General features: G+C 47.8%; 1 protein-coding gene across 1 annotated transcript; it reads left to right on the forward strand.

Annotated features, from left to right (window-relative positions):
- The first annotated feature begins 14,938 nt into the window (after window positions 1-14,938).
- LOC127001045 (uncharacterized) lies at window positions 14,939-16,258 on the forward strand. Its single transcript, XM_050865214.1, has one exon. It carries the CDS (start codon window positions 14,939-14,941, stop codon window positions 16,256-16,258), a length of 1,320 nt encoding a protein of 439 aa, XP_050721171.1.
- Window positions 16,259-22,508: the final 6,250 nt, after the last annotated feature.

Consider the following 22,508-nt stretch of genomic DNA (forward strand, 5'->3'; position numbering starts at 1 on the left):
TATGTCTGTATGTATGTCTGTATTTATAGGAGCAGTGATTTGCGGGCTTTTTTCGGTATTGTTTTCTTTTTATTGCCCTTGAGGTGTTTACTGTAAAAAAAAAAATGTATGTGTTTGCTTGTTCATTCACCTGATATCTGATTTATAATACTAGGACGCGATGCTATTACATAAGAAAAACTATATAATGCATTCTTTGTCTGTCCGTATGTGTTTGTTTCCCCCGACGCCTGATGTATAGCACTCGGCCGCCCCAGACGTTGTTTTCACCACTGTCATTTACCATATTGGCGGAACACGACGCTTTCACCTCCGCCGCGACAGTCCTCTCCCAGACGCATGGGTTTTCGATGCTATATATTTATTGTTTTCGCCGCTGGCAGTCTTGGGGCCGACCGATTCAGTGCCGCAGTTTAGTGATCTCGGTATTGTGTACGGCTGGGAGGCTGAAAGGAACACAAGTCGCCACGAGAGACATAGCTTACGAGGCGGACTTAATTAGAGCCGTGTTGTTGCGATTGTAGAACCCGAACGGCTGTCGATTTACGGAAAGACTGAATTCAGACCGAGGCATGAGAGATGTTGAATCATGAATGTCCGGGATCAACACTCGGGAACATTATCCAAGTATCTTAGGTATCGTATTAAATATTAGGGATCAGCACTCGGGAACAAAGGATAAAACCAAAGCAAGAAGAGAGTAGCAGATTAGGTTTGGAAAGAAGGAAGAAAAGTTTAGATTTAAGGAGGCTGTGAAAGATCGTTAAGTTATATTAGGTAAAGTCAGGTCAGGTTAGGTTAAGTTAGATGAGTCATCGTAGGTTAGATTAAGTTAGGAAAGAAGGAAGGAAGGTTACGGTTTAAGGAGGCTGTGAAAAGTCAAGTTAGGTGTATTAGGTCAAATCAGGTCAGGGTAGGTTAAGTTAGTTCAGGAGTCATCGTAGGTTAGATTAAGTTAGGAAAGAAGGAAGGAAGGTATACATGTGAGAAGGCATTGGAAGAATCAATTAACAAAATAAAGGAGAAACCAGGAGAGAGTCAGATATATTTAGCTTCTTCCTGTCGAATGATCAGGGATTGATTATCGGGGGCACAGGATAAAATTAAAGCCTAAAATAGCGTAGAGGAAGCAATAGCCTCTCTTTTGGCCACTCTTTAATTTTATCTTTTTAGGAGCAGCGATTAGCGTTTTTTTCTACACTTTTTGTTGTTTTTGTTGTTGCCCCTGAGCTGCTTCCTTTCCTGTAAACAAAGAATAATAAAAAAGTAAATAAATAAACAGAATTAATGAAAAACCAGGAATGAGAATAATATCCGGTGTTTCGTCCTGTCTAATGTTCGGGGATCAACACTCAGGGACTTTATTTAAATATCCTAAATATTATACTGAACGCGACGATTGTGAACCTACTTCTTACTTTCGTGCAATCTACAGAGAGGTAAACCAGGCAACCAGGCAGTGATTAGCGGGCTTTATTAAGCTTCCATTATTGTTTCTTTTTTTTCCCTTTGAACTGCTTCCTTTGATGTAAAAAAAAAATAATAGCACTTCAAACCAGCAGCGATTGAGTGACGCCAAATATCGGAGGGGGAGGGAAGACGAAGACGACTTATATTACTGTACATAAAAAGAAGTGTAGAGAGTAAAGAGTCACTCAGTCTGCGCGGGTTTGTGGTGGTGGGAGGGGCGGAAGGGTACCTGGTTCACCGCTCAATAGCTTATCCTCAGCCTCCTCTATCCTCAGGAAACTCATCTTAGTACTTTGCAGCCTATTCCTCGCCCCTAACCCTTTTATCGAGCCCCCTCCTCCTCCTCCTCCTCCTTCTCATTTTCCTCCTCCTCCTCCTCCTTTTTCTGCAAGCGACTTCAATTTTTCCTTTCCTCCAAGTTTTCTTTATTATTTCCTTCCATCTGCTTCGTTTCCTCTATCAATTATACCCTGAAGCTCCCCCCCTCCTCTCTCTCTCTCTCTCTCTCTCTCTCTCTCTCTCTCTCTCTCTCTCTCTCTCTCTCTCTCTCTCTCTCTCTCTCTCTCTCTCTCTCTCTCTCTCTCTTTTTTTTTTTTTTTAAACTGACGAATCTATAGTACACAACATATTTGTATTTCGCCGACGACACTTGATGCGATCGTTCGAGTAGCAAATGTTTCACTGTGCACTTTTTAGGGCTTAAAATGTCACTTTTTCTCGTGCATTATTTCAAAAGCCCTTTACACTTGTTCACTGTGTATTTATCATCACTAGTGGTGTGGGGCATGTTCTTCGCCACCTGTGAGCATCCACTTTTACCTGCTGGGTGGACATTTCCCTCACTGTTGGCCCTGCTGCAGTGAATGTGTTCCACAGGCGGGACACCCTGGAGGTGAAGGTCCGCTGGTGCTGGCTGGCGCGTGACCTCGGCACCCCGACCTGCTCGTGGCTGGAGAGTACCGTTCTCGTATCTCTCACAGCCTCTCGCGGGGGGAGCCTCAGTCTCGCCAGGTGTGGTACTCCTTGTACCTGGGCCTTGTGGAACACCACCAGCGCAGCGACGTCCCGGCGGTGCTCCAGAGTGTCTAAATGTATAATATCCTGAGGGGGCGGCTGGGGGTTGTTCTCCTGTAACGGTCGCTGCACCCGTCGCTCCACCTTGTCCAGTCTCTGCAGGTGTGTGGCAGCGCTGGACATCCAGGTCAGAGCACCGTACTCCAGGTAGGATCTTACCTGAGCCTTGTAGAGGAGCATAATTCCTCGCTTGTCGAGGAAATTAGCCACTCTACGAAGGGCAGAGACACGTAGGGAGGCTTGGTGGGCGACGTGTTTCACGTGGCGGTCGAAGCGCAGCTCTCGGTCCAAGTCCACTCCGAGGATCCTGACGTAATCCTGGAGCGGGAGGGTGACGGAGCCAAACATCACCCTTCCTTCGACAGCTTGTGTGGCTGCCGGGGACCGAGAGATCACCATCGCCTGAGCCTTCTCAGGAGCAAAGTTCACCTGCCAGCGCTCCACCCACTCCCGTATCAAGCGTAGTTGCTGGTTGACCTCAGCAACTGCTTGCTGGCTTTCTTGGCGAGGGTAGGAGAGGGAGAGCGTGCAGTCGTCAGCGTATGCAGAGACTGCTGGCAGACTCCTGAGAAGGTCGTCGATGTACAGATTCCAGAGGACAGGTCCCAGCACAGATCCCTGAGGGACTGAGGCACCCACTGGGAGGTCCTTGGACTGCTGGCCGCCGACGACGACGTGGAGGCTTCTTCCTTGAAGGTAGTCTCTCATCAGCATCAGCAGGTGTCCTTGGATGCCTTTGGCACGAAGCTTCTCCAGCAAGCCCGCGTGCCATACCCGGTCAAAAGCACCCGCGATGTTGAGAGCGACGACAGTGGTATCCAGGCCGGTGTCTAGTGAGTCCTGCCAATCCCTGAAGAGGAGCAGCAGGAGGTCTGAAGTGGAGCGGCCAGATCTGAGCCCAAACTGCTCGTCAGTGATGAGGGCGTTGTTCTCGAGGTGGCGGGTGATGGCCTCCACCATTATTCTCTCGAAGATTTTTCCAACTACAGACAGGAGGGAGATAGGCCTGTAGTTGGCAGGGTCAGATCTGGCACGCTTTTTGTGAACCGGCACCACGTGAGCCTCCTTCCATATAGAGGGCCAGGTGTTCTCCCGGACACAGGCCCCGAACACCTCCGAGAGGGGTCCTGCCAGCTCACTGGAGCAGTGACGCAGCACATGTGGGCTAACGTTGTCAGGACCAGTGGCCTTCCTGACGTCCACCGCTCTTAGAAGGCGCTCCACTTGCTCCCGGTGTACCGCAACCTCTGTCAGGGTCTGGTTGCATTCCTGTGGCAGTTGTGGTGGAGGTCTGGTGGGGTCGGCGACGGACATCTTGGCAGATTAAAGGTCAGCCAGAAGCTCTGCCTTCTCCCTGCTGCTGGTGGCTGTGGTGCCGTCCTGTTTGGTGAGGGGAGGGATTGTTTCTTGGTGGCTGCTGCCTTGCTTTTCCTTAACAAGGGTCCACCAGGTCTTGCTGCCCACCCCTGGTCCGCACAGCTTGGCGCGGAGGTCTCTTTCCCACCTCCGTTTCGCCCATTTACTGGTGGCCACCATATTTTTGCACGCCGCTCGATGCAGGGCTTTGTTGCGGCGGGTAGGGCTCCTTTTGTAGCGGAGCCACGCAGAATATTTTCTTTCTGCAGCAAGGCGGCAGCGGTAACCAAACCAGGGCTGATCGGTGGGCTTGGAGGTGTACTGGGGGTGTGGAATGTGCTCTCGTTGGAGAGCTTTGAGCCGTTCAGTAAAGGTCTTCGCCATGGGCTCTGCTCGCCCAGACAGAAGGGTGTGCCAGTCTGTCTGCTGCAGGTCTCTTTTAAGGGAGGGCCAGTCAGCTCTGTCCCACAGCCAGATAGTCTGGGAAGTGGCCTCATTCCGCGCAACGCCCACGTCTGCTCGGGTCAGGATGGCGTGGTGGTCAGAGCTGCCTACCGGCCCAAGCTGTTGGCACGTGACCCTGCCCTCTCCCAGGTCCGAGATAACGGGGTCCAGCGTCCCGCCTCGCTCATGGGTCGGGAAGGTGGCATGATCTGTCAGACCCTGCACCGTCAGGAGATTCTCGTAGGCGGCTCCCTCCATGTGCTGGTTTAAGTCGCCCACGATTAGGACATGCCTACAGCGATGGCGAGTCAGCAGGTCGTCCATTTGCTCCGTCAGAAAATCCAGGGGGGCAGGCCCTTGCCTTGGGGGGCGGTACATGGCACACAGGAGGAGGGCAGTGCCATCTGCCAGAATTACTTTGAGAAACACCGCCTCTGTCGTGGGTGGTGTCTCTACTTCAAGTCTCTGGGCCTGCACTCCTTCCTTGAGGCACACTGCCACACCGCCGCCTTGTCTTCCCTGCCGGTCTCTCCTGATCCAGTGGGTGTAGCCTGGAATCCTGCCGAAGGATAACTCCACCTCACTGTTGAGCCACGTTTCAGTCACCACAGCTATGTCCACGCGGTGCCTCAGGACAAAGCTGTGGGTCAGGTCCCCGATGTTGGTGCGGAGGCCTCGCACGTTGGCGGAGAGAAGCACCAGCTGGTGACGAGTCCTCGGCGTGTCTGCCATCCTACCTGAGTTGGTGATGGGTGCTGGAGCTACTCAGGTAGGAGGGAGGGGTCGACCACTGCCAGCCAGGTGTATGGCCCCAGGAAGGAGGCTGTGGCGCGATGTGTGAGGGTCCCGGTGGAGGGGGCAGGTGACTGGAGACAGGCTGCCTAACCTCAGCAATCACACGTCTGAGGAGGTGTTCTTGCCTCTCGTCTGCAGCCCTCGCGTGGCACTCCTCTGCTGCGTGTCCCCGACGGGAGCAGTAGTCACACACCTTGTCGCGGCGTCGAGGAGCGAGTTGGTGTCCGTGGGCGGGTCGGCTGTGGTGGCCTTGTCTGGCCGGGTGACGACGAGGTAGGGGAGGCGTCTGCCGAGAGGAACCGCGGTGAGCAGCGTTTGATGGATGTCTCTCCGCCTCCTGCTGCTGCCTCCTGTTATCTCCTCGCCATCTCTGCGGTTGTCGGTTGGAGTGTACTCCCCGGACGTTGTCTCGACTGTTCCCTCTTCTTGTTGCGCCGTCAGCGTCACCGTCACTAGGGCTCTCTCTCTCTCTCTCTCTCTCTCTCTCTCTCTCTCTCTCTCTCTCTCTCTCTCTCTCTCTCTCTCTCTCTCTCTCTCTCTCTCTCTCTCTCTCTCTCTCTCTCTCTCTCTCTCTCTCTCTCTCTCGTTTATTTTCTTTATCGCCTTGTCTGTTTTGTCTTTTGTTTTGGATTTATTCTTTGTTTTTGTTGTTCTTTTCCGTCTTCTTAATCTTCATTCTTTCCACGCTGTTTCGTTCTTCATTTTTTTTTAATCTCCCAAATTTTAATCTTTCTTTTTTGTTTTCCTTCCGTGCTGTTTTGCTCTTTCTCTTTTCTTTTCATCTTCCAAATTTTCTTCGTCCATCTCTCTGTTTCTCCTTCAGAAGTGTCTTGCTCTCGTCTCTTAAACCTTTATTTTTATTTCTGTTTTTTTTTTCTCTTCCTTTGTTCCTTCTCTTTTTTTTTCGTCTTTTCCTCCTCATTCCTGTTTTCTTCCATGCCGTTTTCTTCTTTCTCCGTTCTTTTCATCTCACACCTTCCTTTTGCCTTCCTGTTTTCCGTCCGTCCTGATTTTGTTGTGTTCTTTCCGTTTTCCAAATCTTTATCCTACTTCCTGTTTTCCTTTCATACTGTCTTGTCCTTTCTGCATCCTTTCTGTCTGTATTTAAAACCTTTTATCTTTCCTTCTGCTTTTCGTCCTAAACCTTCCTCTTCTTTCCTCCTTTCCTTTTTCTTATTCTTTCTTTCTTCCTCCTCCTTCCTGCTTCCTTCCATAATCTTGTTTCGCCCGTTCTTTCCATCTCACAAACGTTCATCTGTTTCTTGTTTCCTTTCCATATTGTCTTGTTCTTTCTGTTCTTTTCATCTCTTTAACCCTCCATCTTCCTTTCTCTTTTCCTTCCATACTCTCCTGTTTCTTTCCGTTCTTTCCGATTCCTGAGTTTTCATCTTCGTGTTGTTTTCCTTATCTTCTGTCCCTTTTATGTTGTTCTTTCCGTCTCTTGAATCTTTATCTTACTTCTACTTCTTTATCTTACTTCTCCGTCTACCAAGCCTTCATTCTCCAATCAGTTTTCCTTCCTTACTGCCTTGTTTCTTTCTGTTCTTCCTGATTCCCGAGTCTTCATCTTTATCTTTTTGTTTTCCTTCCCTTCTGTCCATTTTACTGTTTCCGTTCCTCGAATCTTTATCTTACTTCTACTTCTTTATCTTACTTCTCCGTCTACCAAGCCTTCATTCTCCATTCAGTTTTCCTTCTATACTGCCTTGTTTCTTTCAGTTTTTTCTTATTCCTGAGTCTTCATCTTTGTGTTGTTTTCCTTCTCTTCTGTCCTTTTTATTGTGTTTTTTCCGCCCCTTGAATCTTTATCTTACTTCTACTACTTTATCTTACTTCTCCGTCTACCAAGCCTTCATTTTCTATTCAGTTTTCCTTCCATACTGCCTTGTTCCTTTCTGTTCTTTCTGATGGCTGAACATTCATCTCTCTGTGTTCCTTCTGTACAATCTCCTCGCTCCCTCGCCACACGTCTTTTCATCCTCTGCTTGTCAAGGTCCTCAAGTCGCCGGCCCCTATACATACAGCTCCTCTCTACCCCTCAATATTTCTTTTATGCTTTACACGCCTCCAGTTATCTTTCCCCCTCCTCCCCCTCCTCCTCCTCCTCTTCCTCTTTCTCTTCCTCCTTTACTTCGATTTTGCCTCGTCTCGGCTCTCCCTTCCTTCCCTTGCCTCTAGGACATACTTAAGAAGACGCCCTAACTATCTAATTTACTCTACCCTAACGTAATCTAACTTAACCTAAGCTTCCATCGCCCCCTCACTGTACTCCTTCCATCCTTCAGGCGTCTCTATACATACATACATACATACATAGTACTTTAGTAGGAGCAGTGAGTAGCGGGCTTTTTTTATATATATTTTTCTTTACGCCCTTGAACTGTCTCCTTAGCTTTAAAAAAAAAACATACTGACTGAAGGGCCTTTTGTTTTCCCTCCTTATTTCATTCTTCTTCGTTGTCTTCCTCTCTCTCTCTCTCTCTCTCTCTCTCTCTCTCTCTCTCTCTCTCTCTCTCTCTCTCTCTCTCTATCTCCTCTCTCTCTCTCTCTCTCTCTCTCTCTCTCTCTCTCTCTCTCTCTCTCTCTCTCTCTCTCTCTCTCTCTCTCTCTCTCTCTCTCTCTCTCTCTCTCTCTCTCTCTCTATCTCTCTCTCTCTCTCTCTCTCTCTCTCTCTCGCTCTCTCTCTCTCTCTCTCTCTCTCTCTCTCTCTCTCTCTCTCTCTCTCTCTCTCTCTCTCTCTCTCTCTCTCTCATGTTGTTATTGACGTTATTGATTTCACCTGTCCGGCCCAGACGAGGAGACAAACACTACTAGACGCAAATATACCTTGAGTGAGGGGTTCGTGGCTTCCGCCTTCAGAGCACGACGCAAGGGACTACTACTTCTAAGGACTCGCACCTTACACTCATACTCACACGAACGCTAATGCACCCAGTCTCTCCTCCCGCGCTTATATACTTACACACTCACACTCACATTCATACACACATACAAACATTAGTACCTACATACGAAATTGAATGTTATCTTTGTGGTGTTGTTGTTGATATAGTTTCTTTTGTTTTTGTTTTGTTGTTGTTCTTTTTTCTTCTTCTTTTATCCCTTGTATGTTTTTTGGGGGGATTGTATTGAAATTTTTACATACACACACACACACAGAGACACACACACACACACACACACACACACACACACACACACACACACACACACACACACAGGAAGATAGATGGATAGATGAATAGTTAATTAACCTCAAAACAAAATATAGCACACACACACACACACACACACACACACACACACACACACACACACACACACACACACACACACACACACACACACACACACACAACGATCCGGTAGCTCAATGGGTTACACCGCCGCGCTGCAAGACTTCACGGCCAAACAGGCGGCGGTTCGAGCCCCGCTCAGGGCGGATTCTTTCCGTTGACTAGGAGTGGTTACTGTCCCCCCTTGACCAAAGGGGATGGGGTGTGTGGTGTGTGAGGTCCTGGCAGTACAATTCGTGATCAGGCCGTGGTGAATTACACACACACACACACACACACACACACACACACACACACACACATCAACACGCACACACAACCCCCTTCCCCCAAAAAAGAGAAAAAAAACACGTCATTGCTGAGGAGGCACGCAACACTCCCGTATCCTGCCTCACATTGCTCCTCTGGGCTAAACACTGCCTCACCTTACGTGGCTCACCCCGTCACGAGAGGCCCGTAGACTGCACGCCTGCCACCCATCATCCAGCGCCGCTCACCTCATCTTGCCCCACCTCCTCTGTAGCCGCGGTGCCGCAGGTGGACGCGGCGCCGCGGAAGGGTTAAAGGTCAGTGGTGTATGTTTACGCGTCGACGAGCTTATCAGGACCGTCTTCGCCCATATATTGGACCTACTAGGGTCAAAGGGGAATGCCTCCTAGGGTTAATGTAGGGTAACGTGGGGTTACGGGGTTAATGTGGTGGAGGCGTCGGCCATTCCTCGAGGCTTGAGTGTCAACAGGGAACCGTCATCCCGATAGTGGGCTGAAAGGAGGACGAGGTAGTAGCAGGCTGGCGTTCATACCGTTAACACGGCGTTATTCACACCGCGTTATTCACACCGTTAAGGACGAAGGCCGACGTCGCTGGCTCCGGAAAGGGACTTGGTGGAACTGGAAAGAGTAATCTGACTAACCCCGCAATGCGTACGTATCTCTTCCTCTGTTATCGTCTAGCGTCTAAGTATCTCCTGATGCCACAATATTGTAATACGTTTCCTTAGCGTCTAAGGTTCTTCTGCCTCCCACAAGTGTACAAGTACATTCATGTTAACGACGAGTGGTAAGGGTTATCCTGCCACGGAATATAAGGATAAGGTTTACATTCATGTTTATATGTCGGACTGTAGGGATTTGCCCTGTCCCGGAAAATGTAGAGATGAGGTTTAGTGTACCTCATATTGTAATGTTTCATGATCGGCTTGCAGGTTTGACCACTGTGCAATAAACGTGACGTGAGTTCGACGCAACGGTTTCAGTCATCCTTGGCACTCACTCAACAAGCGCTGGTCACCGCGCTTACAACCTCAGTTCTGTATTAGTCCCTCATCTACTGTTATTTCCTGTCTTTGTATGAGTTCCCGTTCTTCCCCGTAGCCCCTACTCTTCCCTGTCTTTGCTTTAGTTCATGTTTTATAGTAGTTTCTTTTCCTCCTTGTAGACAGAACCAGCCAGCGCGGACCGTCCCTACCTCGGCCTACTTAACCCGACTCATCCCGCTCCCTATACTTACCTTCCTTTACCTTACCCGACCTCTTGCACCTTAGCTTACCTTATTTATATTAGATTATAGATTATTTAAATTATCTTATTTTCTGTTTATTAATTATTTTTTCTCCTCTTTTGCAGGTAAGAGAAAGATGGAGGGACATAAACGCGGAAGAAGACTTAAGGTATGGTAAAGGTTGATCTCTCTCTCTCTCTCTCTCTCTCTCTCTCTCTCTCTCTCTCTCTCTCTCTCTCTCTCTCTCTCTCTCTCTCTCTCTCTCTCTCTCTCTCTCTCTCTCTCTCTCTCTCTCTCTCTCTCTCTCTCTCTCTCTCTCTCTTATTCACTTTATTTTCCTTTTATTCACTTTCTTTTCCTTTTTTCTCTATTTTGTTCTCTTTTTCTTCTCTCGCAAACACACACACACACACACACACACACACACACACACACACACACACACACACACACACACACACACACACACACACACACACACCACACCTCACCCGCGCATGTCATTACCAACATATTTTCGCCTCCAGGAAGTGCAATCGACCTGCATTCCTGTCTCCTCCTCAGTCACTTTTTTTTTATTTCTTTGTATTAGTTTATTTTCTTCCTTGTCTTGTTGTTGCATTAGTTTAGTTTCTTCCTTGTCTTTGCATTACTGTAGTACCTGTTCTTCCTTTACATTCACATTGGTCTGGCTACTGTGTGTGTGTGTGTGTGTGTGTGTGTGTGTGTGTAGACTGTATTAGAGAGAGAGAGAGAAGAGAAGAGGAGAGGAGAGGAAAGGAGAGAGAGAGTAAATGGGAAATAATGGGAAAAGGAGGAAAAAGGAGGGAGGAGGGGCGAAAACATGTCTGGCACAACAGAGTCAAAACACATAAAAAACAGTTACCGTCACAGGAGGCAAAAAAAAGTGTGCATTTAAATGGGCCGCATCACCACACACACACACACACACACACACACACACACACACACACACACACACACACACACACACACACAAGGGCCTGGTTCTGGGTGCAAGATTGTGTGACCCGCATCAGGTGGTATGACCCGTATATTTTTGTTTTGTTTTTACTTTTTATTTTCGTTATTTTTATTTTTATTTACCTTTTACTTTCCTTTATTTTCTAACTTTTTTTTTACCTTTCTTCAGTTATTTTTCTCACCTTCCTCAGTGTGACCCGTATCAGGTAGAATGTGACCCGTATCCGTGTGACCCGTACCTTAACCCGAGAACGTCGGCAGACCCTTTTCAGGGCTTTCACGAGTCGTGTCTGTGGTACGGTGGACCCTAAAAAGGGTTCGCCATAAAACACTTAATGCGAGCTAATTGTAGGCGGTGGTTGTCATAGGTGGTGCTGTAAAGTCGAGGCATACTGAATTAGCTATCCATACAGTAATCACTTGTCAAATTCTGTATGGTAGACAACAAGCAACTCTCGGCTAGATGCCACGCGTCACGAGACTGTTTATTTTGTAACAAACACCACCCAAAAAGAATGGAGTTTGAGTAGAAGTAAATATTCTGAACGGCTTTATGAGAGGAGTAGTCTGATGTACGTTCCTTGCTCTTTTCTTAGTCTCACAATGCAGAGTAATTTTGTCGTTTCTCGGCCACTTTTTGGCTTTCCCATAACCGAAGCCCACGGGTTAAGTGTGACCCGTATCCGGAAGTGTGTTTGACCCGTGTCCGGAAATGTTTGACCCGTATCCGGAAGTGTGTTTGACCCGTATCCGGAAGTGTGACCCGTATCCGGAAGTGTGTGTGACCCGTATCTGGAAGTGTGACCCGTATTAGGAAGAGGCGTTATAGGGTGCCTCGATTTCCGTGTCATGAGTCAATAACTTGTGTATCGTATGAGCTGTCGATTCTATGCGGCTGTCACCTCTTCCCAGCCCCGACAGCAATAAGATAAAGAAGAGATGAAGTTTCTTGCTCGGTGTCTGTATCACTTCGAGGTTCATTTGCATGTTGAGGTTGATTCTCTCTCTCTCTCGATATCTCGTAAGAAACACAGGCGAGAGAGGGAAGGGAACGCTGGAGAAGTTGTGAGATGCATGTGAATTGAACCCGAGATTGAATGGGTGAGGAAGGAAGGGTAGAAAATCATGGAAAATTCAGTCCGTATTCTCAGACGCTTTCGGCTCTCACAACAACTATTTCCCAAGCAAGGCCACAAAGGATATTAGTCGGGTTCTCATGAGTGTTGTTTCACGTTCATTGTGCAAAAGCCTTGTCAAACTAGCACTAGGCTCATAAAACTTCCCATGGAAATGCTAACACCTCAACCTCTATCTATCCTTATCTATACCTTATCTAGTGTAGGTGTGTTAGCCCTGAAATGTTTGAGGATACAGTTAATCGGATTCTCATGAGTGTTCTTTTCACGTTCATGGTGCAGAAGCCTTGTCAAACGATCGCTAGACTCAACCTTACCAGTCGAAATACTAACACAACCTCTACGAAAGCCTTATTAAATGTGGGTGTGTGAGCCCCGAGATGTTTAAGAATACGTATCATAAAGAAAATATATCACATGTGTAAAGAAGAAAGGTAAAAGAAACTAAGGTAAATGGACTCTGAAAATAAGTCAAAATGCTGAAAGAAAAGTATAAAAAAGCGGACGTGGCCGAAAATGCGAGACAATGGAGAGAGAGAGAGAGAGAGAGAGAGAGAGAGAGAGAACATAAGAACATAGGGAAACTGCAAGAGGCCGGGTGGTCTACACAGGGCAGCTCCAGAATCCCCCCAACTACTCACGATGGGTGAGGTGTAGTTACAGGGGCCACAGGTAGAGGCTTGATCCTCGTTATACCGGCGGTACTAGGCACGCATCCAGTACCCCGTCACTTACTGCACCCATACCTCACTGCCACCTGTCGTCCTCGTCCATGTAGCTATCCAGTCTACTCTTAAAACAAGCTATCGTCCCTGCACTAACTATGTGATTGCTGAGTCTATTTCATTCCCCCACCACCCTATTACTAAACCAATGCTTGCCTATATCTCTCCTAAATCTGTACTTTTCTAATTTAAATCCATTACTGCGAGTTCTGTCCCGCTGGCTAATTCTCAGTACTTTACTTATATCGCCTTTGTTGTAACCCTTGACCCATTTGAATACTTCTATCAGATCTCCCCGCACTCTTCGTCTCTCTAGTGAATGTAAGTTTAGATGTTTCAGCCTATTTTGATATAGGAGGTTCCTCAGCCCCTGAATCATCTTGGTCATCCTCCTCTGAACTGATTCTAGCAAGTTGATGTCCATTCTGTAGTGTGGGCACCAAAACTGGACAACATAATCTAAGTGTGGCCTAACTAACGCTAGAGTCTGAGGATGACCTCTGCACTCTTGTTGGTTACCGTCCTGTTAATAAAGCCTAATACCCTGTTATCCCTATTCCTCGCACTAATACATTGCTTCCTTAGTTTTAGGTCAGAGTTCACTAACACTCCCAAATCCCTTTCACACTCAGACCTGCCTATCGCTGTGAAACTTTACCCGTGTAATGGGTTGCGTGTTCCTACACTAAGTACGCCACACTTGGTGATGTTAAAATTCATCTGCCATTTCTCTGACCAAGCTGACAGTTTGTTGAGATCCTCCTGCAGTGCTCTAGCATCCTCCCCTGTCCTAATAGTGCGTCCTATTTTGGTGTCATCTGCAAATTTACCTATGTCACTAGTTATCCCATTGTCTATGTCATTGATGTAGATAATGATAATGACTGTCCACGAGAGCCACGGCCCCGCGCGCTGCCCTGGGCCGAGAACCTGACGGGGTGTTGTAGTGTGTGGTGCTGGGTGGTGGAGGGATGGCATGGTACACACACACACACACACACACACACACACACACACACACACACACACACACACACACACACACACACACGCTGACTAATTGACTGCCTGACTGAGTGACTGACTGACTGACTGACTGAATGAAGGGAAGACGGAAGAAAGAAAGGAAGAAAGAGCTAACCAATATATATTCACCCACACACGCTGACTGCCTGACTGACTGACTTATTGACCCACAAACTTTCACACACACACACACACACACACACACCTCTGACCTCGACGAGGCAGGACGTGTCCGTGGCGCTCCCGTGAGCAGCCTGGGTCAGCGTGTTGGCCTTCCCTCCCCGTCACTTACTTTAAGAGCTTCTTAGTGAATAGTGAAGACGTGTGTGCACCAAGACTGTTCTACCCGAGTCGGGCTCTCTATCGCTTACGACGCAGTGCCAACTATCCAGAAGTGAATACGATAGTGAAACTCAAAGCTCTTCACTTTTTTCGGAACCGCAGCACAAGACAAGGAAGGTCAGTCAAAAAACAAATATCAGTGATCACCACCTCAAGGAAGAAAGCAGCCTCCAAACAAGACAAACCTTACAAACATCTTGAAGTGCCTCGACTGTGGTATGACTTGCCCTCAATATTACTCTCCAACGTGACATCCCTCAATAACAAACTGGATGAGGTCATCACCACCATCAACACCACCAGTGTTGATGTAGCATCCATAACAGAAGCCTGGCAAATAACCCCTGAAACCTGCAACGTCACGGGTTACCAACTATTTCACCGCCTCAGGACAGGTAAACGTGGTGGAGGATTAGTGTTGTACTGCCGCTCTGACCTTCACCCCACCCTCCTCCCTGTGGACCCCCCAGAGGGTGTGGAAGGCCTGTGGGTGAGGTTCAACCCCCCCTCTCACCCCCGCCTCGCTGCCTCAATCATCCTCTGCCTGGTCTACCACCCCCCTCGCGCCGCCACGGCCATCTAGCTCATCACTCACATCATCTACAATATGGATGACCTCCGATCAAGATTCCCCTCTGCAAAAGTGGTAATTTGTGGTGATTTTAATCAACTCAACACCTGTGAAATAGAAGAGCAGCTGAACCTCACACAGGTAGTGGATTTTCCTACTCGTGGGAGAAACACACTTGACCTCACCCAGCACTCCCTCCCCCCTCAGCCAGTCCCTCCCATGGGACGCAGCAAGCACGCCTCCATTCTGTGGTCGCCGGCGCCTTCCACCTCACGCCCCGCACGCACTGTTGCCAAGACCTACAGACCCGTGACGGACTCAGCAGTGCAACAGTTTGGTCAGTGGATCACACGGTACCCCTGGGCTGAGGTGCTCAGTGTTGAGGACGTTCAAGACAAGTGGAACAACTACCAGCAAACCATCACCACAGCACACCATCATTTCTTCCCAGAAAAATCTCTGCGCACCCACCCATCAGATGCCCCTTGGATCACACCCAGGATTAAGCGCCTCATGCAGCAACGCAACTCAGCATTCTTCACCGACCCCTCCCTCTTCAAGCATCTCCGGAACAAAGTGATACGGGAAATCAAGGCAGCAAAATTAACATACTACCCCAACAAGATACACAAGCTCAAGCAGGGAAACATCAGCAGGTGGTACTCCAAGATCCGTGACCTGTGTGGATTAAACAAGACCACTGTCTCCATTCCGGGTGTGGCCCTCCTGCCTGCCCCGGAAGCAGCTGAGGTCATTAACACCCACTTCGCCGACATCTGCCAGTCCCTGCCCAGCCTAGACCTCACCTCACTCACCGCCTATCTACCCACACCTGCACCACTCCCTTTAGTTCAAGATTACGAGGATGCCAACGCGCTACTCAAGCTCAAATCGAGACGCTCCACTACCCCAACTGACCTCCCTATCAAACTTTACCAAGGATTCTCCACTGAATTATTCACTCCTCTGTGCTCCATCTTCAACGCCTCTCTCCATCAAAGTCAGTGTCCCGCAGCCTGGAAGACAGCCTACGTTACCCCCGTCCCCAAAACAAGCACACCTCAGTCCCTTAGTGACTACAGGCCCATCGCCATCACCCCGATCCCCAGCCTGCTCTGTGAAGGCTTCATCTTCAGATGGGCCTATACTCACCTCGCCCCCCTCATGGACCAACAGCAATTTGGGAACATCAAGTCCTCCTCCACCACTCACTGCCTCATTGACCTCCTCGATTACGTCTACAGGAACCTTGAAAAACGCAAAACTTCAGTGGCCCTCACCTTCGTAGACTTCCGGAAAGCCTTCGACCTCGTTCACCACACCACCGTTATCACCAAGGCCATCAGCTCCCTCATAAAGTCAGTCACTTACCAACTACACCTCCTCCGAAGACTAAAGAAGCTGGGGACACCCGCGCGTGAGCTGGCGAGTGTGTACTCCACCTTCATACTCCCTCGGCTCACATACGCGTCCCCAGCTTGGTCATCTTCCCTCAACGCCATCAACTCGAGCGGGTGCAGAAAAGGGCGGTGCGGCTGATCCTGGGGACCGGCTACACCACCTACCAGGAGGCCCTCCCTGCCCTGCACCTCACCACCCTTCAGGCCCGCCACCAACACCTCCTCCAGCAGATCACCAACAAACTCCTCCACCACCCACGACATAGGAACCTGCTCCCCCCGGTAGCTCCCCCTCCCCGCTACAGTGTCCGACATCACAACAAGCTGCTCCCAATACGTGCACGCACAGACAGGTACAAGAAAAGTGCGATACCGACAATAGTAAAAATCCTTAACACATAGACACTCTACTCCTAAGTTAATTTTAAGTTTGTTATTTTCATGATCTCCATATATAATATGTATATTTTCAGCTATCGAGCTGCTCATCCCTAAATAAATCGTATATTATTATTATTATTACACACACAGGTAGGCGGTGGCCGAACTGGTAGTGTACTGGGCCCACATTCACCGCGTGATGGACGACGCGGGCTCGAATCCCCACGCTACCACTCGGATTTTTCAGTCACCGCCGAGTGGCTTAAAACTACCCACATGCTGTCCTGAAGACCACCCATCAACCCGGACTCTAGAGGAAGCCGTCCAAGCGAATCAAGAACGAGTTCCGGGGGGCAGCATGAGCCAATGCAAGATGGCGCCACTATAAACACTCGCCTGCGCCAGAACGGGCTGGGCCGACCATCAGGCCCCACCTGGAAAAAGCCTTGGGCCGACCATCAGGCCCCACCAGGAAGATGCCTACCGGCGCAACAGGCAACGACGTAAAACACACACACACACACACACACACACACACACACACACACACACACACACACACACACACACACACACACACACACACACACAATAATATATATATATATATATATATATATATATATATATATATATATATATATATATATATATATATATATATATATATTTATATACGTGACACACACCAAACAAAACATTCAGAAATAATATTCTCTCATTAGTTAAACACACACACACACACACACACACACACACACACACAGACAGAACCAAAAATAAATAAAAATAAAAAAGAAACTCTGCAACAACTGTGTGTAAATAAATAAAAAAAAAACTGTTTAATTTACTTTGTTATGCATAGACTGGGATTTTTATTTTATTTTTATTTCTTTTTTATTTTTCGTGCGTGTTTCATGACGAGGTTACGACGAGGCGATTCGGTGTTTGCTGTCATTTTTTTCCATTCTTTTTTTTATGTGTTGTGTTTACCTTCATCGGGGCGTTGATAGTATTGCCGTGGTGGTGGCGTGAGGGTTGCCATAGACGCCCACTGACACGGCAATAGATGAGGGAAGGGGTGGAGAGAGAGAGAGAGAGAGAGAGAGAGAGAGAGAGAGAGAGAGAGAGAGAGAGAGAGAGAGAGAGAGAGAGAGACTACTATTACCACCACCAGCACTACTACAACTACTTCTATCTAATTTCTCCCTCTCCATCCCATCACAGACTCTCCTTCCCTTTATCCCACATCCTACAGGGAGAGAGAGAGAGAGAGTCCGAGGGTCATGCAGTAGCCTTCACCGCCGCCAGAGGGCTTTACGGGAGGCGGGATGTCGAGAAAGCAGCGGCGAACCTCTGTGAATGGGGACGTTAGTTGCGGGAGTGAGTTAAATGTGAAGAACAACGAGAGAAACTTTGGATTTATGGGACAGGCTCATTCTTTCCCTCTCCACGGCTGGCACGCGTGACTGGCAGCTGCACGGGATTAGGTATAGCAGCGTGAGAGGGAAGTATTGCATAGTATTACTGGGGACAAGGCTTGATGGTATATAAGACTCTCAGCTGCACGGGATTAGGTATAGCAGCGTGAGAGGGAAGTATTGCATAGTATTACAGGGGACAAGGTTTGATGGTATATAAGACTCAGCTGCACGGGATTAGGTATAGCAGCGTGAGAGGGAAGTATTGCATAGTATTACAGGGGACAAGGCTTGATGGTATATAAGAGTCTCAGCTGCACGGGATTAGCATTACAGGGGACAAGGCTTGATGGTATATAAGAGTCTCAGCTGCACGGGATTAGGTATAGCAGCGTGGAAGGGAAAGTACTGCAAAGCTTCGGCGTGTATGTCTTACTGATCTGTTGCTGTATGAAAAAGGAGATTAGAGGGAAGGAAAATGAAAATAAGAAGAGGAAGAATGGAAAAGGAGGAAGTAAAGAAAAAAGAAAAGGATGGAAAGAAAGAATGGAAGTTAGGAGAAAAAATGACAAAATGAGGAGGAGGAGGACAAGGCTTGATGGTATATATATTACAGTGGTTCAGGGTGTGGGTCCATATTCCTTAACATATCGGGCTCCCCTTACAACTATTTCCCAAGGCCGCAGAGAAGATTAACCGGGTTTTCATGTGTGATCTGCCGCTCCGTGACTGGCTTGGGATGTGGGTCCATATTCTTACGACTATTTCCCCAAGGCCACAGAGAAGATTAACCGGGTCTTACATAAGAACATAAGAACATCATCCCCTCTCTTTCTTCTCTTCCTCCTCTCCCTCCTCTTCTTCGACCTCCTTTCCTTTTCTCTCCCCTTGTTTTTCTCCCTCTCCCTCTCCCTCTTTCTTCTCCTCTTCTCATTCCTAACTGAGTATATAAAAGGGTAGGCTGAAAAGTTCGTAGGCTGCCTGAGGAGTGATGCTATTTTTTTATTTTTTTTTACAGCTATGGAGAGAGTGCAAGGGCGTATTGAAAAAACTAAAAAAAGGCCCGCTACTCACTGCTCCAGAACAGAGGTTAAAGGAGTGTTCGAAATCAGAGGTCAATTTCGGGAGGAGAGGTGTCCTGATACCCTCCTCTTGAAAGAGTTCAAGTCATAGGCAGGAGGAAATACAGATGAAAGAAGATTGTCCCAGTGTTTACCAGCGTGAGGGATGAAAGAGTGAAGATGCTGGTTAACTCTTGCATAAGGGGTTTGGAGAGTACAGGGATGAGCATGAGTAGCAAGTCTTGTGCAGCGGGGCCGCGGGAGGGGGTGAGGCATGCAGTTAGCAAGTTCAGAAGAGCAGTCAGTATGAAAATATCGATAGAAGATAGAAAGAGAGGCAACATGGCGGTGGAATTTGAGAGTTAGAAGACTATCAGTACGAGGAGGAGAGCTGATGAGACGAAGAGCCTTTGATTCCACTCTGTCAAGGAGAGCTGTGTGAGTGGACCCCCCCCACACATGAGATGCATATTCCATACGAGGGCGGACAAGGCCCCTGTAAATGGACAGCAACTGTGCGGGGGAGAAGAACTGGCGGAGACGGTACAGAACGCCCAGCCTCGAGGAAGCTGATTTAGTAAGAGATGAGATATGAAGTTTCCAGTTGAGATTTTGAGTTAAGGATAGACCGAGGATGTTTAGTGTTGAGGAAGGTGATAGCTGAGTGTTGTCAAAGAATAGGGGATAGTTGTTTGGAAGATTGTGTCGAGTGGATAGGTGGAGAAACTGTGTTTTTGAGGCGTTGAAGGACACCAGGTTCCTCTTGCCCCAATCGGAAATAATAGTAAGGTCTGAGGCTAAGCGTTCTGCAGCCTCCAGCCTTGAGTCGTTAAGTTCCTGTAGGGTGGGTCTTTTATTAAAAGAAGTTGAGTAATGCAGAATGGAATCATCGGCGTAGGAATGGATAGGACAGTTCGTTTTGGAAAGAAGATCATCAATGAACAACAGAAAGAGAGTGGGAGATAGGACAGAACCCTGTGGGACACCACTGTTAATAGGTTTAGGGGAAGAACAGTGACCGTCTACCACAGCAGAAATAGAACGGTCAGAAAGGAAACTGGAGATAAAGGTACAGAGAGAAGGATAGAAACCGTAGGAGGGTAGTTTGGAAAGCAAAGATTTGTGCCAGACCCTATCAAAAGCTTTTGATATGTTCAGCGCAATAGCAAAGGTTTCACCGAAACGGCTAAGAGAGGATGACCAAGAGTCAGTTAAGAAGGCTAGGAGATCACCAGTAGAACGCCCCTTGCGGAACCCATACTGGCGATCAGATAGAAGGTCAGAAGTGGAAAGGTGCTTTTGAATCTTCCGGTTAAGGATTGATTCAAAAGCTTTAGATAGACAAGAAAGTAAAGCTATAGGACGGTAGTTTAAAGGATTGGAACGGTCACCCTTCTTAGGCACAGGCTGTATGAAGGCATACTTCCAGCAAGAAGGAAAGGTAGATGTTGACAGGCAGAGGCGAAAGAGTTTGACCAGGCAGGGTGACAGCACTGAGGCACAGTTTTTAAGGACAATAGGAGGCACTCCGTCAGGTCCATAAGCCTTCTGAGGATTGAGGCCAGAGAGGGCATAGAAAACATCATTTTGAAGAATCTTTATAACAGGCATAAAGGAGTCAGAGGGGGGATGAGTAGGAGGAATATGCCGAGAATCGTCGAGAGTGGAGTTTTTAGAAAAAGTTTGAAAGAAGAGTTCAGCCTTAGAGATAGATGAGACGGCGGTGTTTCCGTCAGGACTGAGAAGTGGAGGGAAAGATGAAGAAGTGAAGTTGGAGGAGATGTTTTTGGCTAGATGCGAGAAGTCACGGGAAGAGCTAGAGGAAGCAAGGTTTTGGCATTTTCTATTAATGAAAGAGTTTTTGGTTAGTCGGAGAATAGATTTGGCACGATTTCGGGCAGAAATGTAAAGTTCATAATTAGCATTAGTTTGAAGGCTCTGGTACCTTTTGTGAGCTGCCTCTCTACCATTGACAGCACGAGAACAAGCGTGATTAAACAAAGGCTTTTTAGCGTGAGGAGTAGAGAAAGAACGAGGAATGTATGCCTCCATTCTAGAGACAATCACCTCTGTGATGCGCTGAGCGCACACAGAGGGGTCTCTATCCTGGAAACAGTAATCATTCCACGGGAAATCGGTAAAGTACATCCTCAGGTCGTTCCACCGAGCTGAAGCAAAATGCCAGAAGCATCGCCTCTTCGGTGGGTCCAGAGGGTGTACAGGAGCGATTGGACAGGATGCAGAAATAAGACTGTGATCGGAGGAGCCCAACAGAGAGAACAGTTTGACAGAATAAGCAGAAGGGTTTGAGGTAAGGAAGAGGTCTAGAATGTTGGGCCGGTCTCCAAGACGGTCGGGAATACGTGTAGGGTGCTGGACCAACTGCTCTAGGTCGTTGGGTATAGCAAGTTGTAGGCTTGTTCATCAGGATGGTCAGTGAAAGAGGATGAAAGTCAAAGCTGGTGGTGAACATTGAAATCTCCTAGGATGGAGATTTCAGCGAAGGGAGAGTGGGTCAAGATGTGCTCCACTTTAGAATTCAAATAGTCAAAGAATTTTACATAGTTTGTAGAGTTAGGTGCAAGATAAACAGCACAGATGTATTTAGTAATAGAATGACAATGAAGTCTTAGCTAGATGGTAGAAAATTCAGAAGAGTCAAGGTTGTGGGCACGAGAGCAAGTGATGTCGTTGCGCACGTAGGCGCAACATCCAGCTTTGGATTGAAATTTAGGATAGAGATAGTAGGAGGGAGCAGAGTAGAGATTGCTGTCAGTAGCCTCAGAAACCTGTGTTTCGGTAAGGAAGAGAAGGTGAGGTTTAGAGGAGGAGAGATGATGTTCCACAGAATGAAAATTAGAACGAAGACCGCGAATGTTGCAGAAATTGAGAAGAAAGAGGTTCGAGGAGTTATCAAGACACCTCTCGGGTCGGCAGCCAGAAGGGAAGTCCTCCCTGGGGGAATTTGTGGTACCCCCCCCAGGTGGGGACTCCTAGGCTTGATGTAGGTGCGCCATTTTGAAATTTGAATTTTGGGAAAAGGTGTATATGATGTGTGAATGTAGTGTGGTGTGGATAAAGAGAGGATCAGTCTTTAGAGAGCATGCTGAACTACTCTCCGGTGTTGGTGAGACAATAGGAAAACGGTTAGTGAGGACATAGGAAGGGTCTTTGGAGGGCTTCAGCTCCCTTCTCACCTCCCATATATACCTCACCGGGAGTGGCTTGCGCCCGTTCGGTAGGTGTCTTCCTGCCTACTTCAGCTGATATTTGACATGCATAAAGTTCAACGCATCTTATTAATGACTGTTTTCTTTCTTTCCAGGTAAGGCAACACCTGATGGTCAAAAGAAGACTTCAATGTGAGTAGTATGGACCCCTCTTGAAAATGGACTAAATGCTTGTGTTGGGTTACGTAAGGGTGGGCAGATTTCTTCCTTCGTAGGCAAATGTATATCAAGACTATTACACAGTTTGGGCGCGTATGTGTTGCTGGGGTTAAGTCTTGGGGGTATGTAAGTGTGTC

Source organism: Eriocheir sinensis, chromosome 20, assembly GCF_024679095.1.
Source record: "Eriocheir sinensis breed Jianghai 21 chromosome 20, ASM2467909v1, whole genome shotgun sequence".
Taxonomy (NCBI): Eukaryota; Metazoa; Arthropoda; class Malacostraca; order Decapoda; family Varunidae; genus Eriocheir; species Eriocheir sinensis.